Raw genomic sequence first — 24,951 nt, forward strand, 5'->3', positions numbered from 1 at the left:
ATCAACTATATGCGATGATCCTTCCTCTTATCCGCCGCTCGATCTTGGAGAGAGTTAATTGAAGAAGAGGGCACGTGAGGGAGTAAAGGCGGTCAGATGTGGACGGGAATTGGATGAGGCCGGCCCCGCCGCACGCTTCCATTAAAAAGGACGGGCACACAGCCCTTCCACACATTGCCAGCGGGCCCTCGGTAGGTTGCCGCATGAAATACGACCGCTGTGGTGGTTGGCTGGCCGACATGTAGGGTCGCGGTGGACACCGAGAGGAAGACCTGAAATGCATTGGGGCGGACACGAAGCGGACACATTTTAGGTTTGGGTCGCCGCGTTGGGCCGGCATTCTGTCCGCTGCGACCCAAACGGACATGGGCGGATGAAATGGGTCACCCGGTTGGAGTTGCTCTAAAAGCCACAAACGGGCAAAGCTACATCTGCATCCGTTAGATCAAAGCTTGCCCATTCTACAACACCAGCAGAGCCGACGAAGGAGAAAGGGACGACGACCTACCGGCAGAGCAGAGATGGCGGCGCAGGGTGCCCGGAGATTGCCTCTCTAGGTTTTAGAGAGGAACAACTTGTAAACATTCTAGAATTTTTTATCGTATCTTAGTTAAAAAGAAAATCATATCATATCTACCAGTTTCATTTCAAAAAAAAAAATTGGGAAACGCTTAGGTTCGGCGCGCCGGCCGAGCGTTGGGCCGGACGCGTGCGAGCCACTCGATCGAGGCAAATCCTACGCACACAACTATATCTGGCCATGGGCCGGGCCGGGCCGGGCTTGGGCCGGGCCTAAAAAAGCCCATGGCAGAAAACTGAGACCCAGGCCCTACCATCGGGCCTACTTTTCAAGCCCAAGCCCGACCCATCTGGTAAAAAGCCCTCAAAAGCCCTTAAGGCTTAGGGCAGTGGGCCGGGCCTCTTCCTTAAAATGCCAATATGCCAAGCCCAAGCCCGTCCAGGCCCTGCTGGTGGGCTCAAAACTTAGGCCCAAGCCCGGCCCACAAGCAAGCCCATCGGGCCTAGGCCCTGGATTTTAGGGCTGGGCCTGGATGGGCCAACAGGGCCGGGCCTAAGATGGCCAGGACTACACACAACGCATCCCTCCTTGATTCTTTTATCTAGGCCACAGAAACATCAGCCCACCGCCCGCATCTCGCTCTTATCCATTCCCCATCCATCTCGTTCTCGTCCTCTCCGCAGGCCCGCTCCACGCAAGCACCCCCGCCACTGCCGGCGCTCGATGCGCTGGCCGCTGCTGCAACTGCGTGCCAGCGAAGCTACTTCCCCACGGGCTGGAGTACGAGCATTTCAGCTGGTGCGCAAGGGGAGCTGCAAAACCCATCTGGTGGACCTACAAGCTGTACATGCAAGCGCTGGTAATGGCGGACAGCCACCGCTGCTAGCCGCCGACGCCCAGCTTTACCCGCGACGGCGGTCTGCAACCAGCTGAGTGATACAACTACGGCAACGAGATGCTGGGACCAGCACCCAAATTTGCTACAACCAATGTTTTCTGGTTTGTCCCAATTTTACTGTTTTTGCTACCATCGCTTTTAGATTTACTGGAACCAGCACAAAAATTTGCTACCATCGGTGTTTTTGATTTTACTGAAACGAACAGCAATTTTTGCAATTTGCTATCACCGGCGTTTTGGTTTGCTGGAACCAGATCCATTTTTTTGCTACAACAGGACATTTTGCTTTTGCTGGAACAAATGTCAATTTTTTTTTGCATTTTTGTTTCCAATGGCATTTTGTTTTGCTGGAACCGCTACAAATTCTACTACCGATGTTTCGATTTGTTGGAACATTGCCTAATTTTTTCTATTTTTGCTTTCATCGTTTTTATTTTTTGCTGGAACCAACCTCAAAATTTGCTACCACCATATTCAGATTTTGCTGGAACCGGTAATTTTTCTGAGTCAACCGGGGACTGGAGTTTTTTGTTGCCTTTTCGTTTGCTACAATCTGCTATGCGGGATGCTGGAACCTCTTGTTTTGGCGAAGCTGCAATGCCGCGTGAAAACTGATGAAGGAGCTGCCAGCGCGTTTTGGTGTCGCAACCATGGGTGGCGGAGACGCAATCCGTCGCTGGCAGTTTTCTCATGAATTTATCGAGCTGCAACCCGCCCACAATGGAGTTGTGACAGCTTCCTCGAAGATTTTTGCGTGGGCCATGGCCACCACTGCATCGGTGGGAGGGAAGGGGTGAAGAAAGTGTCAGGCTACATCGTCCTCTGCTTTCCCCTGTTCCAGCGTGCCTGAAGTATTGATAACCGTTGATCCTCCATTCGACGATCCTGAGGCAACCCAGTGTCGCTGTTCACTTTCCGAAAAGTGCTTTTACCTTTCTGTTGCTCCTTTTCTTCAGTTAATGTGTAATGGCTATATAGCCACCCATTCCCTTCTCTGGTGGACACATTCTTGTAATTGGGTTGAACCCCTTAAGCCGCCTGTGGCGTGCGAAGCTACTTTCCCTTTTTGCTCAAGCAATACAACCCTAGTTCTTCCCAATTTTCCTCTGAAATTGTGATAATTTAGTGTTAAATTCAGTGAACCACTGTCAAGTTCCTGACAATTGGTATCAGAGGCCAGTCCTTCCTCGGCGGCGGTGCTGATTTTGAGCGGTGCGAGGTTGGTTTCGGCTGTAAAATCCCTCCCTCCCCTCGGATCTGGCGGCGGCAAATTTTGAAGAAGGCTGGAGTGGTAGCATTCGGGTACAGCCGGAGCTACAACCTGGTTACCTGAGGATCTTCCTTGGGGAGTAAAATCCCAGCTCTTGTAGGCCGACCGTGTACCATCGGAGGCGGGCGCAGGCGGCAGTGACTAGTGAATCGGCATCACCCCTCCCATCCCAACCCCGTTCTTGTTTCAGATCGTGGTGAAAGCTAGCAGTCATGGCGGGGCCGTCAGAATCCATCACAACAGCAGATCTGCAGCTGCAGTCGCTGGAGCTGGACATCAAGGCACTGCAGCACAACAGGGAGCAAGATCACAAGGAATTCCAAGAACTTCAGGCCATGGTCAACAGGAATTTTGCAACTATGCAAGTAGCTTTGACAAGATACAGGCAAATTTCAGAAGGTTGTTGCTGGAACCTGAACCTGAAGATCAGTCAGTGGATCAATCAGAACAGGGTAGTGTGCAGCACAAGGCACCGAAAGTTCATACTCCGGTGATTCTTGTAGGGAGGCCTAAGCAGCTGTTTCCCAACACTCCTCCTGTGGGAGCAGGACAGGAAAAAGATCATCATTTGGTAAGGGGATCTGCAATTCTGAAAGATCACAATGGCAAAGAGCTAAACTTAGATGGTGCACCAAAGATGCCATATCGTCATCCCAACTTTGGTAGTACTAAGGAGGGGGCTCCTGCCACCGGAAATGGTGCAGTACAACAGCAACAACAAAATATGCTGCTGGTGGAAGATGTAAACCTTGAGGAGTGGCCTGATGGGCATAGGCAGAGACAGTTCACACCTATGGATAATAGGAGAATGGTGTTGACAGTAAAACCAGCTAAACTGAATATATCTGAGTTTGAAGGGACTGACCCTGAATCTTGGATACAGAACCTAGAGCAGTATTTTACTGCAGCTAGAACACCAATTGAACACATGACTGAGTTAGTAGTGTCCTATTTGAAAGGCCCTGCTGTACAATGGTGGAGAGGCACTGGTTATGCTCCCAGTAATGTGCCATGGCACAAGTTCTGCTCTTATCTGTCTGAGAGATTTGCTACAGAATCAGTGTGTTATGTGGTGAGCTCTTTTCATGCTGCACAACAAACCTCTACAGTAGCTGCCTATGTGGAGCAGTTTGAGCAACTAATGAATATAATGAGGAGGGAAAACCCTGGTATACCTGATGATTATTATGTCACTAGCTTTGTGTCTGGGCTCACTCCTTATATTAAGAGCCATGTGGAGTGTTTCAAGCCTAAGGACATGCAAACTGCTGTCTGGTATGCCAGAAGAATGGAAAAGGCCCAACTTCCAGCTCAGACAGTGCATACTAGAGCTTATGTTCCACAACCCAAGAGACAAATGGTTTTTGAGCAACCAAAGATACGTACAGCTCAGCCACTGCAGAACAGAAACACAATCATTCAACAGGCTAAACAAAATCAGGTTTGTTATAAATGCAGAGAGCCCTGGGTACCTGGCCACAGACAAGTGTGTAGGATGAGCCAAAAGGCTCAAATTCAAGCCTTGCAAACTCCAGAAGGAGCAGTTCCTGAAACTATCTATGTAACTGATTTTGAAGATCCAGACTTGGAGAATATGGAACCCCCAGCAGCTGATGCAGTCCTGCAAGTATCAATGCATACAGCTATGGGAATTGGGGCAGCTAAAAACACATTTATCTTGACAGTTAAGGTGGGCAACACTATTGCAACAGCACTAGTGGACAGTGGTAGTACTTCCACATTTGTCTCACCTGAAATGGCTGCTAAACTGCCTGTAACTCCTGCTGCAACACCTAAAGTGAAAGTAGTAGTGGCTAGTGGAGGAATTTTGTGGAGTGAATTTATGTCCCAAAACTGCCCCTATGAAATACAAGGCCAGAAATTCTCTGACAGTTTCAGGGTGTTGAAACTCAAAGGATATGATATGATTTTGGGAGTGGACTGGCTGAAGAAGTATAGTCCTATCCAAATGGATTTTATTAAGATGGAGATGAAGGTGTCCACAAATGGACACATGGTTACTTTTGTGGATGAAACAGTGCCCCTGACACAACCTACTGCTGCTAATAGTAATACTGATACAATATTAGAGCAAGCAGTTTGTGGATTTTTCTTGCTCACTTCCTGTTGTGTGGAATTGGTAGAAGAAATACAAGAAGTTCCCCCTGATCTGCAACCTCTGTTACAACAATATGAGAAATTATTTCAAGAACCTACTGAACTTCCTCCTCACAGGCCATGTGATCATAGGATCTCACTAATGGAGGGAGCAAAGGTGGTAAGCCAAAGACCCTACAGAATGCCTCATCACCAGAAGGAAATACTGGAAAAGATTATAAAAAGATCTCTTAAAGGCTGGTGTAATCAGACCTAGCACTAGTCCCTTTTCCTCCCCTGTGCTGCTAGTTAAAAAGAAGGATGGTTCATGGAGGCTATGCACTGATTATAGAAAACTAAATGCTATCACAATCAAAAATAAGTACCCCATACCAGTAATAGAAGATCTGTTGGACCAGTTAAAAGGAGCCAAAAAAATTTCAAAGATCGATCTCAGAAATGGATATCATTAGATAAGAATGGTTGAAGAAGATATTCATAAAACTACATTTTCCACCCACATGGGCCTTTTTGAATATCTAGTGATGTCCTTTGGTCTCACTAATGGCCCCCTTCATTCCAGGCCCTCATGAATATGTTGTTGGGTCACCTGAAGTTTGTAGTAGTGTTCTTTGACGATATTCTAATGTTCAGTATTTCCATGAGCAAGCACAAAGAGCACTTGATGCAAGTATTTGAGATTTTGCAAGCCAACAAGTTATATGCAAAAATAGAAAAGTGTTCTTTTGGACAGCAGCAAGTGGAATACTTGGGGCACATTATTAACCAGGAGGGGGTGGCTACTGATCCTTCCAAAATCAAGGCTATCCAGGAATGGCCAGCACCTAAAACTGTCACTGAACTGAGGAGCTTTTTGGGCTTAAGTGGTTATTATAGGAGGTTCATATAGGGCTATGGTATAATTTGCAGACCCCTATTTGATTGTCTCAAGAAGGATGCATTTATGTGGGAAACAGCACAAGAGGAGGCCTTTGCTACTCTAAAGGAGAAACTCACTAATACCCCTGTTTTAGCCTTGCCAGATTTTTCAAAGCCCTTCATTCTCGAAGCTGATGCCAGTGGGTATGGACTAGGAGCTGTCCTGATGCAAGAAGGAAGGCCCATTTCTTATTTCAGCAAATCCATTGGACCTCGAGCTGCTGCCATGTCAACTTATGACAAGGAAACTCTGGCTATAATAGAAGCTGTTAAGAAGTGGAGGCACTATTTTCTGGCAACTGCACTGGTTATAAGAACAGATCAAGAAAGCCTGAAATACATACAAGAGCAAAAATTGACAGAAGGCATTCAACATAAGTTATTGCTCAAGTTGTTAGGGTACAACTTCACTGTCGAATACAAGAAAGGAAAGGAAAAAAGGGTTGCAGATGCTTTATCAAGGGTCAAGTATGTGGTGTCTATGCTGACTGCTAGCACCAATACTCCAACTTGGGTCAAAGAGGTGACTAAAAGTTACAAGGATGACAACAAAGTGAAAGAACTCATTGTTGAATGTGTTGTGGACAAAGGAAATGACACTGCATATTCTTTCAGAAATGGTCTTCTCAGATATAACAACAAGATTGTGGTGGGGACTGCCGCTTCCCTCAGGCAGGACATACTAAAAACCTTCCACAATTCTGAATTGGGAGGTCATTCTGGAGAAAGAGCAACATATCACAGAGTGAAACTGGTATTTCACTGGCATGGCATGAAACAGGATGTTATACAGTTTGTCAAATCTTGTCCAGTGTGTCAACTTAATAAAGCAGAACATTGTCCCTATCCTGGTTTACTGGAACCATTACCAGTTCCTGATTTTGCGTGGGCACATGTGAGCATGGACTTTGTGGAAGGCTTACCTGTGTCTGAAAATAAGGATTTGATACTGGTGACAGTGGATAGATTCACCAAATATGCACATTCTATTGCCATGAAACACCCTATCATAGTTCAATCAGTGGCAAGAGCATTTGCTGACACAGTGTTCAAGTTACATGGCATGCCACTAGTTATAGTAACAGATAGGGACAGAATCTTCACTAGTAACTTGTGGCAGCAACTATTCAAATCTCTCAAAATCAAGCTAGACCTGAGTACTAGTTATCACCCACAGACTGATGGTCAGACTGAGAGAGTTAATCAATGTTTAGAAAACTATCTCAGATGCATGTGTTTTCAGCAACATAGGAAGTGGCATGGCTGGTTAGCTTTAGCAGAATGGTGGTACAATACTAGCTTTCACACATCTTTGCAAATGACACCATTCCAAGCTTTGTATGGATTTCCTCCTCCCATGGTTGCTGAGTCAGCTTTACCCGATACTATATGCGAGGACAGTGACAATTTGCTACAAAACAAAGAGCTAGCAATGGAAGTAATTAAGCAGAACCTAATCAAAGCTCAAGCAAGGATGAAATTCTATGCAGATAAAAAAGGAAAGAAAGAGAATTTGATGTGGGTGACATGGTTTACTTGAAACTGCAGCCCTATAGGCACACTTCTCTTAGTTTACACAGGCATTTGAAGTTGCACTCTAAGTTCTATGGCCCTTTCAGAGTTATGCAAAGGATTGGTCAGCATGCTTATCAACTGCTATTGCCAGAAGGTTGTCAGTTGCACAATACATTCCATGTAAGTCAACTAAAGAAGCACATTGGTCCAGCAGTGGTTCCTTCCAAGCATCTGCCCCTGGTTGGCCCTGATGGTGTAATCAAGCTCGAACCTGAGGCAATTCTGGAGAGAAAATTAGTGCCAAGAGTGCAGGGCAATATCAGTATCCCGGTGGTCAGATGGCTTGTGGAGTGGATCAACTTGCCAGTGGAGGAAGTAACTTGGGAAGATTCGGCTTTCATTCAAAAAGTTTTCCCGTCGTTCGCAGCTTGAGGGCAAGCTGTGTCTTCTCAGGGGGGGTATTGTCAGGCTACAGCGTCCTCTGCTTTCCCCTGTTCCAGCATGCCTGAAGTACTGATAGCCGTTGATCCTCCATCCGACGATCCTGAGGCAACCCAGTGTCGTTGTTCACTTTTCGAAAAGTGCTTTTACCTTTCTGTTGCTCCTTTTCTTCAGTTAACGTGTAATGGCTATATAGCCACACATTCCCTTCTCTGGTGGACACATTATTGTAGTTGGGTTGAACCCCTTAAGCCGCCTGTCAAGTTCCTGACAGAAAGCTGCAACTGGCGAGCGATGGCAGAAAACTGCGACCGGCGGCGAGGGCCGCGAGGCTCGTCCCAAGGTGAGGGAGGGTGGCTGGAGAGGGCGGCGGACGGAGCTGCAGCGTGTGCGCATGGCGAATCCATTGAGGGAGCGAGGGGATTTTTTATCATACTATAAGCTGGGAATGAAGCGGAAAGAAGATCTGACGGCTAACTTTTATCGAATCGGAGGGCGTGGGCGTGACCGGCCGAAACTTTTGGGCCGGCGCGCCGGCGCCTATTAGTCGCCATAATTTTTTGCAAATACCAGTTTCAAAAATTCAAGAAAAGAAAAACCATGCATGTAAGAGATATATGTAGGCACGTTGTATACATGTGAAATTCGGTAAGAAGATACTCGTATCTATCTACAACTCCTTGGATTTTACAACGGAAGATGGGGTCGTGTCCGATTCATATACGTGCCCGGGAAGAAAAATTCCAACCCAAAAATCTACTTCTAGTACAGGCAGGGGAGGGAGGCCTTACGTGTTGGTTCCAATTCATCCATCACATCGCCCATGGCAAATTGCTCGTTAATGGACAACTGTGAGAGCAGGAAGAGAAAGAGGGACAGTCCGCCGCCGCAGACTATCATCGTCTTCCCCCCTGAGTTGTTGCTGGAGGTGGTGGTGTGGGAGATCTTGATCCGGCTGCCGGTGAAATCCGCCGCAAGGTTCAAGCTCGTGAGCAAGGCCTGGCACGCCATCATCTCCGACCCTCTCTTTGTCCGCGCCCACCTCTGCTACTCCCAACAGCACCGACAGCGCCGCGGCCCTTCTTCCTTCCTCATCGCCCCGCATATTTATCACCAAACCCCCGACGTCTCCGTCAACGTCCGCTTCTACCACTGGTCTTTGCCGTTACAAGAAGAGCAGCGACAACAACAAAGATCCTCATTCGGTAGGAGGATGCGGAGTTATACTGCGAGTGCCGATTCAACTGCGGCGCTCCTTCACGAAAGGCACTTCCCGACTCACGAATTTAAGGTCGCTCTCCGAATGGCCCATTGTGATGGCTTGGTGTTGCTCCCCACCAACACTGGTCTCTACGTCTTCAACCCGGCCACAAGAGACGCCGTTGCGCTGCCCAAGAGCAACCGCAACAAGATGGAGCATCTCAATGGCCTTCCAGTTGGTTTCGGCCTCAATCCTTCCAGCCGCAAATACAAGGTTGCACGCTCTTTCTATCGTGGTTGCCACGACAAGGACCACGTCGCCATGGGGATGGAGATCTTCACAATTAACAGTGGTGGCCAGGACGAGTGGAGTGAGACCTTGGTGGATTCGCCTGCCCTCATCTCGTGTCCACAAACCGCCATACACTGCAAGGGTTACCTATTCTACTTCATCGATAAGGCCAACCATCCATGCCCCCCACGGGCACTACTCCGTTTCAGCCTTCAACATGAAACATTTGGTTTCACTCCGTTGCTTGACACCTTGTACCCTCAAGTACAAGACAAAGATATTATCCTCCATGAGCTTGACGGGGAACTATGTGCTACTTTCTTCGTTGAGTGCCTGCAACGTGTGGTGGTCTGTATGACAAGAGATGTCCTGGATCCGAGATGAAACTTATACTACACGATCAACGTCTCGAGCCTTTGCCATCCAGTGACTTATGCTACCGGGGTTCTTTTAGCGTTAATCTTCAAGAATATCGTTACTACTTGCAAGCCCATGGCGCCTTCGAAGACATATTTGACATGGACGACCTAAAGTTTCTTGGGCCCAATGGAGAAGTCACCTTGGGCCATGCATGGAGAAAGAAATGCTGGTTCGACCTAGTTTCGTACACGGAAAGCCTTGTCCCTGTTACTCCTCTTAAGCCAAGCTTACATGCCTTGGGAGAATAGTGCCCACCTTCTTCAATGGATCATCCAACGTTTCTCTCAAGCAAAAGGTGATATATATGATGAATAAAGATAGACAAAGTTGATTTAATGTTGTTTCTATTTGCTTAGAAAATGTGATTATAGTTACTATTTGTGTTTTTTTTTCGAAAAAAGGGGACTCCCCGGCCTCTGCATCAGAACGATGCATACGGCTACCTTTATAGATAAACAAAGAGGTTTAACAAGGTCTTACAGTCTGAAAACAAAGTAACAGGCTCACAAAAAGCCACAACGCCAAAAACAAAAAGCCAAGATGCCACAACGGCTAGCATAACAAAGATAGGTAAACTAATCACCTATCCTATTACATGACCGCCATCCAAACCGGTTGAAAATATCCCGTGCTACCATCTTCCACCGGATAGATCCAGTAACCAAACGCTCCCTGGCCTCCGTCGGAGTGAGTAACGACCACATATGGATCCAGTTACTATTTGCGTGATGCTGCCAATACTTTTATGTTACCTAAAAGAGAAACCATTGTGTTGTTTCTTGCAAGAACTAATTTGCATGATTCTACTATTCAACCCCAAAAACATAAAGTGCAACTAAGGAGAGGTGAAAGATTAATGTTTACTCAATTGATGTTTGAACCACTCACCATTTTCACCAAAATTTGTAGTGATGCTCGTTTCTTTTTCAATAAAAATAGAAGATATATATTGAAATCCTCATGAATCGGCATCTCGGATCGAGCTGACCCCCGCGTCTCTCCGCTTGGGCGACTCGGGGGAACTTCGCCAGCCGCCGCCGGCCCCCTCTCCTACGCCTCCTCTCCTCCGCCGCTACCGCTGGCCTTGCCGCGGTGGCGGCGGCCCCCTGCCTTTGAAGGTGGCTCGGGGAGATCCCGCGGCGAACGCGTGGTGGTCGGGTGGCCGCGGTCGTCTTGGTGGAGAGCTCTGCCGAGCTCGATGTCGTGGGGTGCGAGGCGTGCGTGGGGAGCAGGGTGGCGTCGAGGTGTCGCGAGGCCTGCTCGCCGGCGCCTGGGGGTGGCGCGCGTGCGTTTCTCTCTGCTACGGATCTGGACGGCACGCTGGATCTAGGCCAGCGGGCGGCTGTGGGCGTCGGAGGCTTCAGTCCCTTGCGCCGGTGTGGTGGTCGCGCCGTCTGCGGCCGCACGGGCGGCATGGGGCGTGGGGCCAGGCCACTGGCTTGCCACTTCCTCTCTTCCCGGCCAGATCCAGGTCAGGGGCGACAAGGTTTCCTCCTCTGCTTTCGACCTTTGACGGATCTTTTGCACCCCCTGTCGCTGCCTTGCTCAGTTCCACCTCCTGTTGATTCGGTGGTCTAGTGGTTCGACTGGCGAGCGCTCGGTCTCTGTCGCCACTCAAGGTTGTTGCCCCTGTGCGGTGGTGGATCCGGTCTCAGCAGTGCCGCGGCTCAGCAGAAGGGTGGTGAGGATGATGGCTATGGGCGAAAGCTCTGTGTCGCCTCTGTCGGCACCAGCGGCAGCGACGCATTGTTGTGTCGGATCCCTCCTTGGAGGTGCTCACTCTGTTTGTTCTCCGGGCGAAAGCCTTAGATCCAGCTCCTGGATCAGACAACAGCGGTGTCCTCAACGTCGTTACCACCTTGGTGGCGCCTGTGTTCGGAGACGCTGCTCAAAGCTGCTTGCCTGAGGGTTGGGGTGGTGCTTGGCTGGTTTGAGGTTGGTGGTCGGTGGTGGTGGTGTAGCCAGTCTGGGGCCGACGGTTGTGTGTGTCGTGGTCAAGTGCTCTCTTGGTGTGTCTCTGCTAGGCGGTGCCCTGCAGCTACGCCAGTGGCACATAGGTGCCGTGGCGTCGTCTCGGCCTCGTGCAACCTTTCGAATGTACCCCCGACACAGGTGGTGTCATGGCGCTGTGCAGTCTGGGTTGTGCGGAGCCTTTCGATTGCGTCGACGGTGCAGTGTCATGGTTTGGTCTGCTTGGCGATGCCCTTCGACTACGCTGATGGCACATAGGTGCCGTGGCGTCGTCTCGGATCCTCGTGTCCCTTCAAATGTGCATCGTGACACAGGTGGTGTCATGGCATTGTGCAGTCTCAGATGTGTGAAGCCTTGTGATTGCGTCGACGGTGCAGTGTCGTGGTTTGGTCTTGGCTCGCCGATGCCGTTCGCCTCCATCCTATGGTGCTCTTTGTTGTGTCTCCCTCCCTGTACCCCATGTATGTGTGTTGTGGCGTGGAGTGTTTTTTTTTTGCTTTTCTCTTTTTCTCTGTGCCCCTGTAATTCCGGTTCACTTGAACCTATCCTGCGATAGGCTGCAAAGTCTTATAGGCAAATGAATACAATTCAGGTGGGGAAATCTCCCCCCAGTGAAAAATCAAAAAAAAAAGAAGAAGATTGGATGATCTCCAAGCAGCTACTAAGATAAGGATACATAATCAGGTAGGGACCCCTTGTTATGGCCGGTTTAGCTAGGCCCACTGGGCATCTTAGCCCACAAGTTATCTTAGGTTAATTCTTATGCAAGTTATCTTAGGTTAATTCTTATGCAAGTTATCTAGGTTATAAATATAGGATGTAAGACTCTTTTTGGAATTAAGCAATAAAGATATTTCTATCCTATTGCCCGGCTCCAGAGGAGCCGGAAACCCTAGCCGCCTCCTTCCCTAACCGCCGCCGCCCTTCTCCTCCCTCGTGAGTCGTGACGGCACCGACGCGCCGGAGCTCGTGAGCTCGCCCCCGACCTCCGCCGTTCTGCCCGTATAACCTACGGAGTAGAGCCGGTAGGATCCCTAGTCCTACCAGTTTGGTCTCAGGTACCCGGGTTTCGACCATGTCTTCACCGCCTCCAAACCCGCCACCACCGCCGCCGCCGCTGCCCGCCGCCTCCACCACCACCGCCGCTTCATCACCGGGCGCCACGGCTTCGCTGCCAGCGCCGATCGCCCCCGCACCCGGCACCACACCGGGCCAGGGCCAGCCGCAACCCCCCATCCAACAACCGCCGTCGTCGCCTCCCCCCGTGCCGCAGCAGTTTACGCCGGAGGCCATGGCCTGCATGCTCAACGACTTGGTCATCGCGATTCAGGACATCCGCCTCTACTTGGCGAGCCCGTACGGGCCGCCCCCGCCGCTCCATCCGGCCGTGGCCGCGGGCCAGCAGGCGTTGCCGTGGTACTCCGTACCTGCGGCCATCACAGGAGGCTATCCGGCGCTCCCCTCACCGGCGGCCTCGACGCCGCCTTGGCCACAATGGTTGACGCCGACACTCGCGGCGCCACCCGCGCCGCCAGCCGCCGCCCAGGGCCCACAGTGGCCGACCTGGGCCACCCCGTCCGTGCCCCAGTGGCCGACACCGACACTCGCGGCGCCACCCGCGCCGCCACCCGCTGTCCAGGGCCCGTAGTGGCCGGCCTGGACCGTGCCGTCCCCAGCTGCGCCGTCCCTCCCTGCGGCCACCGTGCAGGTGCCACCACTGCCCCCGCCCAGCCCTAGCCTGGGTCGGTCCTCATCGAGCGAACTCCCGATCCAGGAGGTCCGCTTTCCGTCATCATCGTCTCCGCTTCCAGGCTGGCTCCACGGGACGTCCCCTCCACCGGCTTACATGGAGGCCCGGCCGCCGTCGGGTTCCCAGTTGCAGCCCGAGGCGTCGGGCGCCACGGGGAACTACGCCGGCCATCCCACCATGGGCCGGGCACCGTCATCAGCCCTCCGCACTGCCGAGGCAGTGGGCCATGGCGCGCCACACCAGCAGCCGCCCCGGTTTGCCAAGCTCGACTTCGCCACGTATGACGGCACGGAGGACCCCCTCAACTGGCTCAACCAGTGCGACCAGTTCTTTCGCGGGCAGCACACCCTCGCCTCGGACCATACCTGGCTCGCCTCTTATCACCTCCGCGGCTCCGCGCAGACATGGTACTACGCTCTCGAGCAGGACGAGGGCGCCATGCCTCCTTGGGAGCGCTTCTGCGAGCTCTGCCTCCTCCGCTTTGGGCCCCCGGTTCGCGGGAGCCGCCTGGCGGAGCTCGGCCGCCTTCCCTTCACCTCCACGGTGCAGGACTACGCCGACCGTTTCCAGGCCCTGGCATGCCATGCGTCGGGTGTGACGGCGCGGCAGCGGGCCGACCTCTTTGTTGGTGGCCTTCCGGATCACATCCGCGTGGACGTTGAGCTTCAGGGACCCCAGGATCTCCAGTCAGCCATGTACTACGCCCGCGCGTTCGAGCGCCGCGCGGTGGCCATCCAGCAGGAATCACCGTTCCGGACCGCTGGGTCGCTACCCGGGCCGGATTCCGCGCAGGGTCGGCCTACGCAGGCTTCTGCGGCACCCCTCGTCGCGACCGCGGGACGCCCGTTCCGCCGGCTCACCCCAGCTGAGCTCCTCGAACGTCACCGCAAAGGGTTGTGCTTCAACTGCGACTAGCCCTACACGCCCGGCCATGACTGCCCGCGACTCTTCTACTTGGAGGTTGCAGACTACATTCCGGAGGACGCCGTCACCACTAACCTGGCCGCCCCAGCTGTCGATAAGGTGCTTGACGCTGGCTGATCGCCTCGAGGAGTTCCGCAAGCGCTTCCCCACCTTACAGCTCGAGGACGAGCTGTTTGTGCAGGCGGGGAGAAGTGTTATGGCCGGTTTAGCTAGGCCCACCGGGCATCTTAGCCCACAAGTTATTTTAGGTTAATTCTTATGCAAGTTATCTTAGGTTAATTCTTATGCAAGTTATCTAGGTTATAAATATAGGATGTAAGACTCCTTTTGGAATTAAGCAATAAAAATATTTCTATCCTATTGCTTGGCTCCAGAGGAGCCGGAAAACCTAGCCGCCTCCTGCCCTAACCGCCGCCGCCCTTCTCCTCCCTCGCGACGGCACCGACGCGCCGGAGCTCGCCCCCGACCTCCGCTGTTCTGCCCGTATAACCTACGGAGTAGAGCCGGTAGGAACCCTAGTCCTACCACCCCTCCATTTCAGTCTAGCACCTGTCCAGATTTGGATGTAAACTCACTGCAACCAACCGTCCAGCGGATGAAGCTGGGGCTGCTTACATGTAAAATAAGAACTTTGTTGTGCTTACATAATTAATTAACAGCTGAATGTTTTTTTCAGTCTAGTCTAGCTGAATAATAATGCAGCTTCAGAATTCAGAACTGTTTGTTCATTATCCAAGAAATGCCAAACATGGGACCATGGATAATGGATTGTTCAATACATTTTCTGGATTCTAAGTGCATATGTAAAAGCATCACTTGGTTGCTAAGCTCTCTGATGGACAATTCAGATTCATAATGCCCTATTCTGATCCTTTTTGGCCCTTATAATCAACTAAAATCACAATTCTTGTGAAAGAAAATACTCTAGAAAACACAATTCACCATGGACATGAAAACAACAATGTTATGGACTTCTGGTACCAAAAAAAAAAGGGTAAGAAGAATACACAAAAGAGAATAAGCAGCAGCAGAGGGACATACATATCCTTGCATCTTGCCTCCACTACAACACTTCTTCATAGTCGCCCGCTTCAACCTCTTCATCTTCATCCTCCGACTGAATCTGGCATGCAAAATTGAACAGCAGAAAGAAATATATTCATTTAGCTAGCTCTAGCATATGAATGAAACTACTTGCAAGCTACATCCTTGGGGCGTGCATGGAAACAGGGATGCTGGTTCGACGGCATAGAATGGATCATCCCACGTTTCTCTCAGGCAAATGATGAACAAGCCTGAACAAGATTCAGACCAAGTCCATTTAACTCAGGCAATTGATGCCACCACTCAACATGTCAACAAATTTTGTAATGCTTCTGGGTAACATTGGACGATCTGTAGTGTATTCAGATCTTCAAGCAGCTAGAGCATGGATGAATCTTGCAGGTTAGACATGACAAATTTTTCAGATTGATCAAACTGAATCTGTAAATTTATTCATTCAGTCATTACACGCACGCACACCTAAACAAACTAGCACTCCATCGGATCCATATTAACCGTCTCAGCTTCAGTAGTAGCAAGTAAAAAAAACAAGGCTGAATGAATCATGAGATCAGCAGTGGTCGTCGGGGAGCTGGCCGCAGTCCTCGATGACGACGGGCTGGGCGGTGGCGCCGCCGGACGACCCGACGGCCTCCATCTTCTCCACGACGCCGTACCCGTCCACGACCTGCCCGAACACGACGTGCTTGCCGTCGAGCCAGGGCGTCTTGGCGGTGCAGATGAAGAACTGGGAGCCGTTGGTGCCGGGCCCGGCGTTGGCCATGGAGAGCACCCCGGGGCCCGTGTGGCGGAGCAAGAAGTTCTCGTCGGCGAACTTGGCGCCGTAGACCGACTCGCCGCCGGTGCCGTTGCCGCGGGTGAAGTCGCCGCCCTGGCACATGAAGCCCGGGATGATGCGGTGGAAGGCCGAGCCCTTGTAGTGGAGCGGCTTGCCGCTGGCGCCCAGGCCCTTCTCGCCCGTGCAGAGCTGCCGGAAGTTGGCCGCCGTCCTGGGCACCTTGTCGGCGTAGAGCTCCATGACCACCCGCCCCGCCTTGGCCTGGCCGATGAGGATGTCGAAGAAGACCTTGGGGTTCTTGGCCGCCGCCATGGCTTTCTACTTGCTGCTTTCTTTACTGGATCAATGGATCAAACATACATACATACGCTCGGTCAGATCAAATCTACCAACAAAAGGAAAATTCTTGAGATTTGTCAAAGAAAGAACGAATCCACAAGCGAAAGAAGGCAAAAATTTGTGGAATTGTTTGATTGGAGAATGTGTTCATGGTCCTTGCGTGGCCTCCAGGGTAGCACTGCTGGAGGTCACAGGGCGAGGATCATGAAGAAAATAGATTGATTTGGCACAAACATTGAGCTCAAGAGGCCTATGGATAATGACGCCTAGAAAGCCTTCGATATGTGCGAGACACAAAACCAAAACCAAATCGAATCACAAGAAAGAAACCTTGACAAATCGAAGCACAAAATCCTACCCTGATTGGCGAGGAGGAGGAGGAGAAGAAGAGCGGAGGAGAGGATGGGAAACGGCGGCTGGGTGGGGGGAGATAAAAAGGGGGAGGGTTTAGGGTTTTCAGAGCGCCCACTCCATGGGCTCTAACGGGCCTGGGCCTATCTGGTGGCTCCGCGGCCCTTCTTCTTCTCAGCCCGCACCTTGTTGTTGTCAAGTATCCCAGCCCATTCCACTGAGAGAGAGAGAGAGCCCATGGTTTCCCTGTAAAAAAGTGAGAGATTAATTACGAGAGAAACCTTAAAAAAATTAAGAGAGAAAAATGAATGAAAAACTATTTATTACTCCCTCCGTAAAGAAATATAAGAGAGTTTATATCACTAAGAGGGAATATTAAATAAAAATAAAAATAATTATTCGCCTACACATCAACTTTGAGAAATGTGGTAAGCGGACATTTTGTAAAGTGGAATGAAATGCAAGTGCCTTTTTTTTCCTTCATCTGACAAAGTCATGTAATGTACAAGGATTCAAGATCAAGGATGTGTGCACCTGGCCGCAAGAGGTTTGCACATACAGACAGACTGCTTGAAACTCAACAGGAGCCAACAACTTGCACCAACAAAACACCTGCATCCATCTTCAGTAGCAGCTGGGACTCCCACATTCAGTCCATTTTGCCTTATCGAAAAGGCACTACTGAGCGTGTGTTAATCATTCATTAGCAAGCTATAATCATATACTATACGATAAGCATGGATGACACTATTAACAAAGGCAACACAAACCATAAAACACTTGCTGTACTTTACAATGATCACACGCTGCTGAGCTCTGTTAGGCTGCCTCCACTTTTTTTTTCTGTACCAACCTAACCTACTATCCCACTTCACTAGGTTTTCTTCCCCACATTTATGTGATTCCTTGCATTTTAATACCAGCAAAGCAATTACTGTAATAACTTCCAGTCCAGTGCCCGAAAAAACAGCTGCGAGCATATTTACCAACTTAGTCCTGTAATCAAACATCACATTCTTCTTTAGCAAAAATAACCAACACTGCTAGTACTTCTTTGACATAATATTACCTCACAGCAACCAGATCAGTCCAACAATACAGAGTCAAAAGGGAGAAATGACATTAAGAACATCGCATCATCATTAGTTCTACTTTACTCCCTTTCAGCTTTTCCTTTCTATATATACTCTGGAAAGCAACACCTTTGTGGTTATATGCTAATTCTACTTTTTAAATACTAGCATTAATTTTTGAAATAAACTGAACACAGCTGCATATGTCTTCTATGTGTCGAACAAAGTGCAGTATGGTGGTTATGCGGCAAACAAGTATGCATAACAGCCTGGGAAGATGACCAATTGCAGAAGAGCTAACGCATATTAACTCTCCATTAACTAATTCTTTTTAGAAGCAAAGATGCACTTGGGTGACCAACTGTTTTTAAAGTTCTATTTTAAGTTATAACTATTCAAGAAGAACCAAAAATAATGAAACTTGCCTAACGTGAGCAACTAAATAGTACTCCTCTATATCAAAATATAAGACGTTTTTGCAGTTCAATTTGATTTCTACTCCCTCCATCCCATAATATAAGATCGTTTTGCAAGCTAAAACAGCTTGCAAAACGATCTTATATTGTAGGCCGGAGGGAGAATATATTAAGTAATACCACATCTTTTCCTGTTGTGAACAGCACCACCTACGGTTTTTTTGTGTGGCAGAAACAGATGCAGGGGAAATACATATCAAGGCATAACAGGTTCACCAACAAATCAATAATGACAAAGAAGGAAAGGCACACGCTTGATATGCACAAAAATGATGAAATCAACACTCAGACAGCCCCCTAGCTAAATGACCTCCATTACAGTTACTAAAGTATCAAGCAGAAAAACACAGGAAAAGTTACCCTGTTTTTCTTTGGTTCATTCTACCAGCTTTGCCCAGGTTCAACCTTTTGCTCACTGCCTTTCAATTTATTGATTGATTCCTGAAGTTATGACATTTTGTTCCCTGTTAAAAAGAAAGGAAAAGTCAAACAATTCATAAACTCATCCAACAACCAGTAGTAAAATAAGATCTCTCAAGCAAACACAAATGGGTTGGGCTATTGTTACTTCCAGTGCCGCTTTAGTCCTTCTGAAAAGAATGTCAAATTGGTATAGAACTGGGAACCAAGCTTTTGGATAATGGAATCTGCGCAGGCCATTAGGGAGACCATGTCAGATTAATTATTCAACAAACCAAGCTAACCCCAGCATGTACCCCACTGCTAGTGCTAGAGTAGCCTTTATAAATGGGGAGGATCGATGATTCACTCCACAAGCTGCAAGGAACAAGAATACACCACCAGCATCGATCAGGCACCAGGAGCAATGACAGGGTTTTCCTCTCCATGTGGCGCATGCAAGTTCCTTCGGAGGAGGTGCGTGAACGGGTGTGCCTTCGCCCCGCACTTCTGCCATGAGCAAGGGGCTGCCCATTTTGCCGCAATTCATAAGGTCTTTGGTGCAAGCAATGCCTCAAAGCTTCTCATGAGCCTCCCGGCGACCGACCGCCGCGAGGCCGCGGCCACCATCTCCTACGAGGCACAGGCCAGGCTACATGATCCGGTATATGGTTGCGTCGCGCACATATTCGCTCTGCAGCAACAGGTTAGTGAGTTCTGCTACTTTCTGAATGTTCATTTGGTGAACTGCTAATTGCATGGACAGTAATTAATAATATATTAGCAAAACTGATGGCATGCAAATTCACCTAGGTTGTAAATCTGCAAGCACAATTGGAGTCGCTCAAAGCTCAGGAACCAGTACAAGGGCGCACAAATACTTGTTCCGTGTCAAGCCCTGAAGAAGACAGTATTAAGGCCAAGGCTATGGCTTATCAGAAAGGGGAAGCTAGGATGCCACAGCCAGGACATTCAGTCAAGATTGAAAGAGAGAGATACTTCGGAAATGACGCCATGACCTCCTGCACTTCCATGCAGTATTCTCAGGATTACAACAGTTCACATGTATACGCAACCGACTATCCGGCGTCGTTTAATGATGACAGTATCCACAGTAGCACCATGTTCCCCGTTGATATGCAAGAATATCTGCAAGAGAGTGGGTATTATGATGCTGAGGGCCTCTAGTTGGTTGCCTTTGCATATATCAACTAGGTGTCACAGCATGTGCTTGGTAACTGCAAAACTACCAGCAGTCCTCTTTCGGTCCAATTCTAAACCGTGGACGACCATTGTAGCTAGAATGTTCCATGAGCAGCCTGTACTAGAATGCTGAATCAAGCAGGGTGAAGTGACAAATGTTTTCCACTAACCATCAACTGAAACAATACGTGTAATGGAAGTTAAGATCCGATTCGGTGGAAATCAACTAAATAACTACGTACTGACACATGCGCCAAACTGCCCACCGACTGGGGGTTCACCAGCTGGGAAAGTCTCATGTCATAATAATGGAATTAATTAGGAGATGTGGTATGCAAGCCCTACTTGGCGAAATGGCGGCCATGGTTTTCGTGGATTAGGAGGAGGCATTTCATCGAACAGGTTGAGTTCATGGTGGGTGATACTTGGAGTCAGAGATAGGTAGAGGCAGGCTGACCTGACCTGCACGGTGGCCGGGTTGCATTTTCATAGTGCTGCCAGGCGAGGGAGGCATTTCGTCTCCAATCAACGGGTCGGCCACATCTAAGGCTCGGACGCCGGCGATCGCCGGGACGGGAACGGGATTCAATCGTTCAACCGACGTATTCGAGAAAAATCGTTCAACCGAGCACCAGTGTGGTAGTATGGGCCTATCTTATGGGCTTCCAAGCTTGAAGGCCTACTTTGTCACATGGGCTTCCAAGCACATCTCAACAGTCATACCAAAAAACCATTGTTCCTTTGGGTGTCAAAACCGTCTAAATTTGTCCTATAACTCCACATAAAGTTGTTTTCTCATGGTGACACGGCACTATTTCAAGCGCAGCAAAATGATAACAAAAATATCAATAAAACATACAAATGAATATCTACAAGTTAAGCAGTTATATAAATATTCTACTGTAGTAAAATTACTGAAGATGACAGGAATGCCAAATGCACAACAATTATAATACTCTAGAAATTTTGGATCTTGGCGGAAAAATTCAAGAAAACCATGGAAAACAATAAAATGTATTCAAGAAAATTAACCATGGATACTCGTGATTTCACCTAATTATTAGTTACTTTTCTATAACTCCGCCTATGTTGTCTCAACATAGCCGGTCCCAAGCCCGGGTAAAGGAGGAGGGTTGTGATAGGCTTGACGAGCCAACGTAAAAACTCAGCCACTCTTATGGAGATGAAACCCAAAAGATTTTCGTTGGGACGTAACCCTCTCAGCGACGCGCCACATCGGAACCCGGGTGTGGTGGAAAATGGGCAAGGGTCGGGCCGTCACCCCTCAAGTGGCGCGCCGTATCTTGATCCGGATACGGTGGCAAGTGAGCGAGGATCGGGTCGTCGCATCCTTAGTGGCGCGCTACATCGGCGCCCGGATGTAGTGGAAAATGAGCAAGGGTCTTCGCATTTGACTCGACGAGTGCGAAGGGTAAGGAAGCTAGCCGAGCCTAGGAGGATTCGCTTAGGTAGCTGGAACGTAGGGTCTCTGACAGGGAAGCTTCGGGAGCTAGTTGATGCAGCGGTGAGGAGAGGTGTTGATATCCTTTGCGTCCAAGAAACCAAATGGAGAGGACAGAAGGCGAAGGAGGTGGAGGATACCGGCTTCAAGCTGTGGTACACGGGGACGGCTGCAAATAGAAATGGCGTAGGCATCTTGATCAACAAGAGCCTCAAGTATGGAGTGGTAGACGTCAAGAGACGTGGGGACCGGATTATCCTGGTCAAGCTGGTAGTTGAGGACTTGGTTCTCAATGTTATCAGCGCGTATGCCCCGCAAGTAGGCCACAATGAGAACACCAAGAGGGAGTTCTGGGAAGGCTTGGAAGACATGGTTAGGAGTGTACCGATTGGTGAAAAGCTCTTCATAGGAGGAGACCTCAATGGCCACGTGGGCACATCTAACACAGGTTTTGAAGGGGCGCATGGGGGCTTTGGCTATGGCATCAGGAATCAAGAAGGAGAAGATGTCTTAAGCTTTGCTCTAGCTTACAACATGATTGTAGCTAACACCCTCTTTAGAAAGAGAGAATCACATCTGGTGACTTTTAGTAGTGGCCAACACTCTAGCCAGATTGATTTCATCCTCTCGAGAAGAGAAGATAGGCGTGCGTGCCTAGACTGTAAGGTGATACCTGGAGAGAGTGTTGTACCCCAGCATAAGCTGGTGGTTGCTGACTTCCGCTTTCGGATTCGTGTCCAGCGGGATAAGCGTGCCAAAGTCGCTAGAACGAAGTGGTGGAAGCTCAAGGGGGAGGTAGCTCAGGTGTTCAAGGAGAGGGTAATTAAGGAGGGCCCTTGGGAGGAAGGAGGGGATGCGGACAATGTGTGGATGAAGATGGCGACTTGCATTCGTAAGGTGGCCTCGGAGGAGTTTGGAGTGTCCAGGGGAAGGAGAAGCGAAGACAAGGATACCTGGTGGTGGAATGATGATGTCCAGAAGGCGATTAAAGAGAAGAAAGGTTGCTTCAGACGCCTATACCTGGATAGGAGTGCAGACAACATAGAGAAGTACAAGATGGCGAAGAAGGCCGCAAAGCGAGCTGTTGGTGAAGCAAGGGGTCGGGCATATGAGGACCTCTACCAACGGTTAGGCACGAAGGAAGGTGAAAGGGACATCTATAAGATGGCTAAGATCCGGGAGAGGAAGACGAGGGATATTGGCCAAGTCAAATGCATCAAGGAGGGAGCAGGCCAACTCTTGGTGAAGGACGAGGAGATTAAGCATAGATGGCGGGAGTACTTTGACAAGCTGTTCAATGGGGAGAATGAGAGTTCTACCATTGAACTGGACGACTCCTTTGATGAGACCAGCATGCGTTTTGTGCGGCGCATCCAGGAGTCTGAGGTGAAGGAGGCTTTAAAAAGGATGAAAGGAGGCAAGGCGATGGGCCCTGATTGTATCCCCATTGAGGTGTGGAAAGGTCTCGGGGACATTGCGATAGTATGGCTAACCAAGCTTTTCAACCTCATTTTTCGGGCAAACAAGATGCCAGAAGAATGGAGACGGAGTATATTAGTACCAATCTTCAAGAACAAGGGGGATGTTCAGAGTTGTACTAATTACCGTGGAATTAAGCTGATGAGCCATACAATGAAGCTATGGGAGAGAGTCATTGAGCACCGCTTAAGAAGAATGACAAGCGTGACCAAAAATTAGTTTGGTTTCATGCCTGGGAGGTCGACCATGGAAGCCATTTTCTTGGTACGACAACTTATGGAGAGATATAGGGAGCAAAGGAAGGACTTGCATATGGTGTTCATTGACTTGGAGAAGGCCTATGATAAGATACCGCGAAATGTCATGTGGTGGGCCTTGGAGAAACACAAAGTTCCAGCAAAGTACATTACCCTCATCAAGGACATGTACGATAATGCTGTGACAAGTGTTCGAACAAGTGATGTCGACACCGGTGACTTCCCGATTAAGATAGGACTGCATCAGGGGTCAGCCTTGAGCCCTTATCTTTTTGCATTGGTGATGGATGAGGTCACAAGGGATATACAAGGAGATATCCCATGGTGTATGCTCTTTGCGGATGATGTGGTGCTAGTTGACGATAGTCGGACGGGGGTAAATAGGAAGTAAGAGTTATGGAGACAAACCTTGGAATCGAAAGGGTTTAGGCTTAGTAGAACTAAAACCGAGTACATGATGTGCGGTTTCAGTACTACTAGGTGTGAGGAGGAGGAGGTTAGCCTTGATGGCCAGGTGGTACCTCAGAAGGACACCTTTCGGTATTTGGGGTCAATGTTGCAGGAGGATGGGGGTATTGATGAAGATGTGAACCATCGAATCAAAGCCGGATGGATGAAGTGGCGCCAAGCTTCTGGCATTCTCTGTGACAAGAGAGTGCCACAAAAGTTAAAAGGCAAGTTCTACAGGACGGCGGTTCGACCCGCAATGTTGTATGGCGCAGAGTGTTGGCCGACTAAAAGGCGACATGTTCAACAGTTAGGTGTGGCGGAGATGCGTATGTTGAGATGGATGTGTGGCCACACGAGGAAGGATCGAGTCCGGAATGATGATATACGAGATAAAGTTGGGGTAGCACCAATTGAGGAGAAGCTTGTCCAACATCGTCTGAGATGGTTTGGGCATATTCAGTGCATGCCTCCAGAAGCTCCAGTGCATAGCGGACGGCTAAAGCGTGCGGAGAATGTCAAGAGAGGGCGGGGTCGACCGAATTTGACATGGGAGAAGTCCGTTAAAAGAGACCTGAAGGATTGGAGTATCGACAAAGAGCGAGCTATGGACAGGGGTGCGTGGAAGCTTGTTATCCATGTGCCAGAGCCATGAGTTGGTTGCGAGATCTTACGGGTTTCATCTCTAGCCTACCCCAACTTGTTTGGGACTAAAGGCTTTGTTGTTGTTGTTGTTGTATTAGTTACTTCTCTATCCCCCGACCACCCCCTCATTTTTTTTTCTCATTTTCTTTTCTAGGTTTCTTTGTGTTTCGTAAAGTACTAGTACTTTCGTAGTTTTCCCATATTTTATTCTATTTCCCCCATGTTTTCTTTAGCTAGTTTATTTTTTAGAAAATAGAAAAACTTCAGCCTTTTGTTTTCATATATGTATTTTTTATTTACCTCACTTTTCTAGTGATTTTTTTATGTAGGAACAAATACTAGAGCTTGATGGTTTTAAGAAGTGAGAGTCAATGTTTTTTTGCGGGTAGAGAACATAGCTCACTTTAGTGGGGGGAAAGACTCTATAATTTTAGCGTCTAGGTTCAACTCCTCCTAGGCATGAATTTGAAGTCACAATTATATTTTCAGGCAGTCCCTTGTAGAAATATTAAAAACAATCAATATGATTTTGGCACTATCGACAGACCAATTGTTTTCTTTCCCCTTCCCTACTCTCGTGACCGAGGCGGCCAGGGGTGACGACCAATCTACCCTCAAACCATGGATACTTGTGATTTCATCTAACTGTTAGTTATTTTGCTATTTCCCTCAAATTTCCTCATTTTCTTTTCTCGGTTTCTTTGCGTTCTGTAAACTTCTACGTTGGCGGTTTTCCCTTG

At 49.0% G+C, this 24,951-nt stretch overlaps 2 protein-coding genes across 2 annotated transcripts; one reads left to right on the forward strand and one right to left on the reverse strand.

Moving 5' to 3' along the window:
• Positions 1 to 15,684: 15,684 nt before the first annotated feature.
• LOC119294451 (peptidyl-prolyl cis-trans isomerase-like) lies at positions 15,685 to 16,870 on the reverse strand. The gene is made up of 2 exons (XM_037572621.1): positions 16,778 to 16,870; positions 15,685 to 16,417 (listed from the first exon to the last, which is right to left on the reverse strand). Exon 2 carries the CDS (start codon positions 16,390 to 16,392, stop codon positions 15,853 to 15,855), a length of 540 nt encoding a protein of 179 aa, XP_037428518.1. The 5' UTR covers positions 16,393 to 16,417; positions 16,778 to 16,870; the 3' UTR covers positions 15,685 to 15,852.
• Positions 16,871 to 19,135: 2,265 nt separating this feature from the next.
• Positions 19,136 to 20,328, forward strand: LOC119294450 (LOB domain-containing protein 14-like). Its single transcript, XM_037572620.1, has 2 exons — positions 19,136 to 19,424; positions 19,532 to 20,328. The coding sequence occupies exons 1-2, from the start codon at positions 19,146 to 19,148 to the stop codon at positions 19,904 to 19,906; spliced, it is 654 nt and encodes a 217-aa protein (XP_037428517.1). The 5' UTR covers positions 19,136 to 19,145; the 3' UTR covers positions 19,907 to 20,328.
• Positions 20,329 to 24,951: the final 4,623 nt, after the last annotated feature.

This window comes from Triticum dicoccoides, chromosome 4B (genome assembly GCF_002162155.2).
Source record: "Triticum dicoccoides isolate Atlit2015 ecotype Zavitan chromosome 4B, WEW_v2.0, whole genome shotgun sequence".
Taxonomy (NCBI): Eukaryota; Viridiplantae; Streptophyta; class Magnoliopsida; order Poales; family Poaceae; genus Triticum; species Triticum dicoccoides.

Coding starts and splice junctions, on each gene's coding strand:
- LOC119294451 (XM_037572621.1), bottom strand. CDS start 16,392: ATGGCGGCGGCCAAGAACCCCAAGGTCTTCTTCGACATCCTCATCGGC.
- LOC119294450 (XM_037572620.1), top strand. CDS start 19,146: ATGACAGGGTTTTCCTCTCCATGTGGCGCATGCAAGTTCCTTCGGAGG. Junction 19,425..19,531: donor TATTCGCTCTGCAGCAACAG/GTTAGTGAGTTC, acceptor AAATTCACCTAG/GTTGTAAATCTGCAAGCACA.